At 41.8% G+C, this 8,347-nt stretch overlaps 1 protein-coding gene across 1 annotated transcript in view; it reads right to left on the bottom strand.

Annotated features, from left to right (window-relative positions):
* The window catches only part of SRRD (SRR1 domain containing), a 14,452-nt gene extending 7,908 nt beyond the window's left edge, over positions 1–6,544 (bottom strand). The window contains exons 1-6 of the mRNA XM_018564629.1: positions 6,492–6,544; positions 4,987–5,103; positions 4,251–4,377; positions 3,660–3,711; positions 3,455–3,495; positions 846–1,063 (exon numbers count right to left, since the gene is read on the bottom strand). Of these exons, the coding sequence (XP_018420131.1) occupies positions 846–1,063; positions 3,455–3,495; positions 3,660–3,711; positions 4,251–4,377; positions 4,987–5,082 (534 nt within the window). The 5' untranslated portion in view covers positions 5,083–5,103; positions 6,492–6,544. The remainder of the gene's footprint in view (positions 1–845; positions 1,064–3,454; positions 3,496–3,659; positions 3,712–4,250; positions 4,378–4,986; positions 5,104–6,491) is intronic.
* Positions 6,545–8,347: the final 1,803 nt, after the last annotated feature.

Below are 8,347 nucleotides of genomic sequence, written 5' to 3'. Positions count from 1 at the left end.
TATACACACACACACACACACACACACACATCCTTATGGCTAAACCTCCTGTTAAAAGATTTCTAGTTTTTTCTAACCACTCATTTTTAAATGCCAGTTTACAGGACTCAATAAATCACACTGAAATGCACACACAAACACACATAATGTGCCCTCCTCCTTAGAAGGCTTCAATCAGAGATAGGGTGTCTGAAATCAAGCAACTTCTGTTTCATGGTGTACCTGTTGCATATTTCTCTAAACTTCCTGTCTGGTAAAAAACATTATCACCAGGATAGTAAGTAAGGGGAAATCTCTCTAAAGGTGCATCTCTCTAAAGGTGCCCATACACCTTACGACCATCGCAAGACTTCCGTCTTGCGATGGTCGTAAGCTTATTAAAAGCTCGTACGATCTGCCCATCTTGGACAGGCAGATCGTACTTGCGATCATCGTAAGCCAGCCCCGCTGAGGGGCGGGCTTCCGACTACCGCAATGCTGAACGGGCAGTGTGCGCGTTCCGCAGTTGTCGAACAAGCAGGCTAGAAAACCGCAGAGAATCGTACGCTTCTCAGCGGGTTTTCTAGCATGCTGGTTCGACAAAAGACGTGCGACCGTACAGTAAAAACGGTCGCACGCCTTCCATACACCCTGCGATTATCGTACGATCGCGGGATTTCCCCCTGATTATCATGCGATAATCGCACGGTGTATGGGTACCTTTATGTAGTTCTGGACAGCAGTTAAACTAGACTGGGGGTGTTACAGTGAATTTGGCATTTTTTTAATGGTTTTACCCAAATGCAAAGCCACTATAAACAATGGCAGTTCATAATCCCCAGTGTTTGGTGCAGTGTTGTCATTACCTTAAACTGTTCCAGGAAGAGCAGTAAGAAAGCCAGCTGATGCCGGGATATAACACATGAAACAAAATTTCCCAGACCATAACAGACACATTCATAGTCTTGGAGACATCGGTGAGAAGGTACATTTTCCTCCAGGCAACTGTTTTTTATTAACTCTCCAGCGTCACTGTTGTCTTTTGAAACTGCTGAAGCTATATTTTGACATTTGTGAAGACAACCTAGGGGAAATGAAGGTAATAATATCACTGCAGTTGAAAATGGCTTGTAAAACTGTGTCAATAAATCTCTATATTACAGAGCTGTGCTCCACAAAGGGTTTCACCCAGTTACATCATTCCCTTACCGTAATGTCATCCAGGAATAGAATTCAGAAAATAAGAAAATCACAGATTATGTTAAAGTTACAGATTTTTCTCTAAAATATAACTACTTCTATTCGTTTTCATATGAGGTTGCCAACATTTTGTTTAAATATTATGTATTACCTGTATGGTTTTGACATGGCTGCAGAGATTCAAGGGAGATGGAAATGCCTGAAATGTGTATAAATGAAGGTACTTATATGTGTGCAAGGCAATAAATTCTTTGCATACACAGGCACAACTTAGACATGATTGCAACCCATATATATTTTTCCAAAAGCATTTGCCAAAGGTCACAATACCTCTGTCAGTTCAACAGACCATTATTTGCAAGGATGATTGCTCACTGCCTTGCTTCATATTTGTCAGAAAGCTGGCGTTGTACTTTAGGTTATTTACGCTGTAAAACTTGCCTGACTTAAACCAGTAAAGTAGAATAAAATACAATACACCAAGTCAAATAGTATGCAGTTGAACAATAAAACCCATACTGAAGTGTAAACAGAGCATTGACCCTTCTATGCCTACCAATGTCATCTTAATTATAAGCCTATTGTTTCACGTGAACTATCTCAGCAGGATTTGAAAAGACTTCTAAAACCTGGAATAATAATCTCATTAAAATAAACTCTCCCCCTCCACTGCAGCAGTCTAAGAATCCTTGAGTCATCACGTTCTATACACCGTCTATAGGATGCCGAGAGACATTCCATTGCTGCAGCGGAGGAGACAGGCTTCAGGGAGTGAAGAAGAAGCCAGCCAGCTCTGTGGTTCGCCGAGTTAGTATAACACTTTTTTTTTATTTGCACTTGAACAAAAATGAGCACTTGACTCTTGCCATGTGGGGGTAGCCCCACTGCAAGGGTCAAGAACAATTTTGCCCGGAGTTCTGCTTTTAGGACCCCTTAAAATGTCCTAACGAGGTTGGCTGGTGAACTTTCATTACCTGGCTAATGCCCTGACCCTTCTTTTAAATATTTTATTTCGTTTCCAAAGACAGGAAGCATAACAGTTAATATATGCATACATTTCTGGGTTTAGTTTTAAAAGCTTATGTCAATGAGCCATGTTTTCCTGTGTTTGGAACACGTCATTCATGAGTCTCACTGACTTAAAATTGAGCAGTACACATGGCAGTGTTTGACCTGCTTTGTGTGGCGTTTCTTTGTACCATGTCTTAAAGGAGAACTATGGGGTTAAGGCTTTTCCCCATAGTTCTTCTTAGGGTAACGGGAGGACACAAACTAGCGTCCTCCCGTTACCCTAAGCTCAGTATACCGCGAGCTGTAGCTCGCGGTATACTGAGACACCGCAGTATACCGTGAGCAGCAGCTCGCGGTATACTGAGACGCCGCAGCTGAAGCGGATCCCGACAATTGTGCCAGGATCCGCACAGCTGCGTGACTGACAGCTGGCTCTGCCTATCTAGAGGCAGAGCCAGCTGTCCCCGCCCCCTCCCCGTCCGTTCAGCCAGTCAGCGCTGGCGGATCGGAGCGGGGAGGGGGGAATCCAGTCCCTCCCCTGTCACGGCAGAGAGCCGTGACAGGATCGAGAGGTGAGCGAACGCCGGTATGTGTTCACTCACCTTCCGATCTACTGAGCCGACCTGTGACAGTCTCATTGTCACAGGTCGGCTAGAACTATGAGGTAAGAGAAAAGCACTCATAGTTCTCCTTTAATTATGTACACAATGTACTGTTAATTGTGTATTATACCCAGCTTGGACCAAGTAGATTTTATTAAGATGCGTTTGAATTGCAGGCAAAGCAGGTCACGTGCAGACTTCTTTTTGTCAAATGTTGCATTTGTCATTTGAACACATGAGTTTGCATTTGAATAGCAAATGCCCTGTTTGACATGAACGCTCAGCATCATGAACATTTATAGTATTAGTAAACTAAAGCTGAATGGACCCTCAGTATACATATAACAGAAGTGCTCTTTAAAGCCACCCCGTCGTTTTCCCCTGCAATAGAAAATGTAGAAGTGCATTGACCTGTAGTGACATAGTAGTCGGCATCTGAAACCAGAGCCATCAGCAGGGGAGACGTTCTCCGTTATAGCTGGGAGCTCTTAACAACAGCAAAGGTTTTGCTCACTGCCCACCAGATAGGTAAATAATAATCTATTCTACAAGGAAGGTGATTGGATATTTTAGTTTTTTGAGACGTGACATGGTTTTTCACTGTATTTCTTTAACTCGGTTTACAATCTGTAAATAAAAGGCATATTCTACAATGTACTCACCCTGGCAGGATTTCCAAAAGTCAGATATTCTTAGGTTTTCCCTATTAAAAAGAAAAAAAAGTTCACAGCCAATGCGTTTAAAAGAACTGGCACAAAACCATAAATATCATTCAACCTTCAGACAGAAATGTTAGGTATTTTGGGAAAATTGACACATATTAGACTCATGTGTCATCCATGCGCTGCAAAATGTACATGTACGTACACTAAATCAGCAACTGCAGCCAGCTCCTGTATCCAGAACATGTTTTGCTGAGCTACACAAATAAATAGACAAAAGAAATGACATTACCCTTTCTTCCTATGGGGTGGATATCAGAACCCTCAGTTGCTTATGCTAAGGTCCCTATAGTAGCAATGGTTACATTTATCTGTTAATTCCCTCCATCATTCTCTAGAATTGTTACAATGTATCTCCTGTTACTAAGATGTATTTATTTCTTATGAAATTCAGCTTCATCTAGTGGCCATAATGCAGTATTTTTCCTATTCACGACTGCCCATAGTATTTAAGAAAATTCGACCAGGAAAGAAAATAGAGTATACAAGTGTATATATCCCAGATGGGGCGTTTTGTGATGCCTAACTATACCCATTATACAAAAGATAATTATATCTTTGTCATAAAAAAAAAACATTTATTCATGATATCGGATAAAAACTATAAAGAGCAATAGAAATTGCATACATTATATTGCCTAATACCTGTTCTCTCCACAAGTTTGACAATTTGTACATCATTATTTCCATATAAATATACAACAGCATCATATTAACTTGACTATATTGATGGTACAATTGAGCAATGACAAGGTAAGCTTCCGACATGTTTTGCAAAAATGCTTCTTTAGGAAGAAGGAGGTATATTTACGGTAGCCAACATACACCTGGCACTGGGGGAGTGCCCATCCAGTGAATGGAGCCTGGGAGAACCATAAGGGGGGCACATACATGCCCGCAAGAACTGAGGGAGTCTGGTCTATCCTGTGTTAGTCTATTTTTTTTCTCTAATGTCCAATTCATGGATAACACTTATATACCATCTTCAAGGAGATCAATCTTATAGGTTAAAAGTCGATAACCGTATTCACATAGATCCCTATGCAATTTTTTTTTTTTATTTCAGTAAACAGACCCCAAAGGCATGATTAAACTACAAAATATGTGGTGTGTATATATATATATATATATATACACATGGGATGCACCGATACCGGTATTTTGGTACCGATAATTTTTTTACGGTACTCGCCGATACCAATTACCGAGTAACGGAAGTCCCATTCAGGAAGCCAGGTGGCGTGTAATGTCTCGCCACCCAGCTTCCCGATTAACAAGAAAGTCCCCTCATACCTTGGTATGTCCAGCCTGTCACCCCCGGGGCCTCTCCAGCCAGAACGCGGCCTTCTCCGGTACCCAGCAGGAGCCGTCTGGCCAATCAGGAAGCCGGGCACCGTGTAATGACGTGACGCCCTGCTCTCTGATTGGCCAGGAGGCCGGCTCCATGCTCCCTTCCGCTGGCAATCTTATGCAGATCCTTTAGCTTTACAAAGCGAGTTTTCTTTAATCCGTTGTGACTTTTTGCCTGTTTTCCTCTTACTTACCACCTGCCAATCACCTGACTCCATGCCTGGGAACAGTGAAGGCACCTAAACACAGCAAAAGACATTTACATTAGAAAATAAAAGTATGAACATATTAATTTTTTCAATATCTCTGACAAAAATAACAAGCAGCAATTGCCCAGTACAGGGTTATGTTTAAAGCGGGAAATTAATTTCTCTCATTTAAAGCAACCCAAACTGCTTTAAAATACAACTATAGAGATAATACATACCTTACTAATATAAAACCAGAGAACAACTCTGCAAATCTGTCCCCAGAGATTTTTTATTTTTTTTTACCCGCTTGGTCCAGGCTTTCTTTTTCCTCAAACAACATAGAAAAGTTACAACAAGGCTAGCAATTACAACCAGGACATCAAAGACAACTCTACCATTGCTGTTAGAGTCCCATGTCACTGTTCTCTGCTTGTCATTGGGTTAGCCGGAGATAGAAATGAGGGCTTGGCTTCTGACTTTTCACAAAAGTAAAAATTTGCATATAGGTGCTTAGGCTGCACATTTGGCAGAAGGGAGGAAAATCTGTCAAGAATTTTAATCCTTACCTACAGTACTTTACTCAAAATGAAAAAATATATAGTGTTAGCTTCAGATATACTTTAAACATGTAAATATTTTCTGAAATAAAGTGTGCTGCCCATAGCAAGTATATTTTAGATTGAGACACTGACTAGATGTTCATCTCTTTTGGTTGAAAACAAACTCTGTAAAACAGGGAAGCAAGTTGGTGCACAATAAGTGAATATATAAGCTCTCATGAACAGGGTCCCCTTAACCATCTTGTCTTATTTATTTATTACCGGTATTTATATAGCACTGACAATTTTCCCAGTGCTTTACGTAGTTGCACATTCACATTAGTCCCTGCCCTCAAGGAGCTTACAATCTAAGGTAACTATCTCACATTCATACAAGGGACAATTTAGACAGGAGCCAGTTAACCTTCCAGCATGTCTTTGGAGTGCGGGAGGAAACCGCAGGTGGAATTGAATTGTATTGTAACCGTAATGTCCTCCTTATATTGTAAATATCTGAGCGAACTTAGCGCTATATAAATCCTGCATAATAATAACTATAATTGTGGGACTGAGAGGGGCACAATGGGATAAATTGGGACCTGTAAATTGGGACCATACCCCCAAACTAGCAGTAGTCTCACCTTCAAGAAAATCAACCCACCACGATTTATTTTTAGGGGAAAGGGAGGGAGAGAGACAAGGAAGATGGGAAGAGATTGGCAGAAGGGAAAGGGGGAGAAAGAAAGGAAAAGAAGTCAAGAAGGTGGTGGGGGAGAAGGAAGCAGGGGAGTATAAGAGTGGAAACAGTGTGAGAAAATTGGGCAGAGAGCTCACTCCTTTATCATGCAGAGATAATAGAACAGTGGGAAATGACTGTAGAGGAAGACAAGTACATACAAACTGACGTGGAAGGACAACCAGGCGGTGTTTTTACAGCGATCATTGGATGGGTCAGTCCAGCGTTCACATGTGCTTTTGCGTTCCAACAACAACAACCAACCCGGAAGCTGATTTGCGTTCCAAGCCTCGCTCCTCCACCTGTCATCAGCAGGAGAATGACGTGTATATAGTGCGCCGTTTGTTTGGGAAGTGAGGAAGGAAGTGTAGAAAGTACATGATGTGATGATATAAGAAGAGCAGGTAGGAAGTGGAAGGTGCGTGCTGTCTTTATACGATCCGATCATGGTGTAATTTTACTAATCAGAGCAATGTGTGCCGATCATGTTGTAGCGCAGTAGGGATCAGCATGACAACTTTTAAGAGGATGACGACTATGCTTGGACTTGTGGTTCCACTGCGGCTGAATCATCACAGACAAGGGTTCTACAGTGAGGCAGACAGCACTGTGTAAGGTGCAGTCACTGAGAAGAGGATTTTGGAGGCTCTTTCCTCTGAAATCCTCAAGAATATATTCCTGCACCTTTTTATCTTTTTTGTTGTTTTTAGTTTTAAATAGAGTGGGGGAAGGGGGAGACCACCTGTCAGTGTTTTTATTGCTGTGTCCCCATTGAGGGGAGTCACAATTCTATTTGCACTGGTTGAAACAGAAAGTGAAGCAAAATTCTAAATCAGAACAAAAGGGTGAGGGGAAACTTCTAATGGAGACACCTGTTTCTGGGACACTCCCTATGAAGGGACTTCCACTCACTGGAAGATTTCCTCTAACTTCCTGTTGTGTCTCTGGGACAGGAAGTGAAGGTAAATGTCCCCTGTGGTACACAGACCGCAAAAAATACGCTGGCTGGGGATATAACTCATCCCTACTCCATCTTAAAGGAAAAACCTTTTGGCTATACACACACTTTTTAAAGTGTAGCTGCAGATTAGTTGTAGATAGAGGGTAGAAGGATTAGGTTCTAATTGCTGCGTGTCCCCGCTGGAGATATTTCGGTGACCACATAGATAGATCTTCCTGGAGAAATACAGTCTTGTGTTTGTGTCTTAAGGCTCCACAATCTCTGTCCACTTTCTGTGACTTCATCCTGCCACCTTATTGCTGGTTGTCGTCCTCTTTTCCCCTCAACTTTACCAAGCTTAATTGTCTTCTGCGGTGATTTGGATCATCTCATTTTATGTTAAACATGTGACAGCTTCAGCCTAGTCCTCTGCACTTCTAGTGACAGGAAGGCATGATTTGTTGAAAGTTCCATTTGCTGGTTTTCCTTGCTTCATGGTATTCATAGAATCCTTCACCAGCATTCCAAGACATCAATAGTTTTCTTGTCCTGCTTCTACATCCATAGAGAGTGACAGTAAGTACCATAATCTGGGCCAGGGGTGGGTAACTCCGGCCCTCTAGCTGTTCCGGAACTACAAGTCCCAGGAGACATTGCAAGATTGACAGTTCCAGGCACGACTCCCAGCGACAGAAATGTTGAGATTTACAGTTAAAGTTAAGCTGGAGTTGCCCACCGCTAGTCTGGATGGTTCTGATCTTTTGTACTTGTAAACACATCTGGACTTTTGAAGATCTTTTCTAGGTTTTGCTTACGAACGATTAGTCTGTCATTTTTTTATGCATGTTAGATTTGAGGTTATTACATTATCTAAGGGGGCAGAAGCTGTGTACTATTTCTATGTCTGAAGTATATGGCAATAAAGGCTTGACAGAGGTCCTGATCCATCCCCACACTCTTTTTTTTGCTCTGGTGACTACTATTGGCGAAATCTCAGCAGTAATATTATTTATTACTGGTATCTATATAGCGCCAACAATTTACACAGCGCACTATCACATCAGTACCTGCCCTCAA

This window comes from Nanorana parkeri, unplaced genomic scaffold, assembly GCF_000935625.1.
Source record: "Nanorana parkeri isolate BGI_ZX_2015 unplaced genomic scaffold, ASM93562v1 scaffold767, whole genome shotgun sequence".
NCBI lineage: Eukaryota > Metazoa > Chordata > Amphibia > Anura > Dicroglossidae > Nanorana > Nanorana parkeri.
This window is presented reverse-complemented; position numbering and strand designations above follow the sequence as displayed.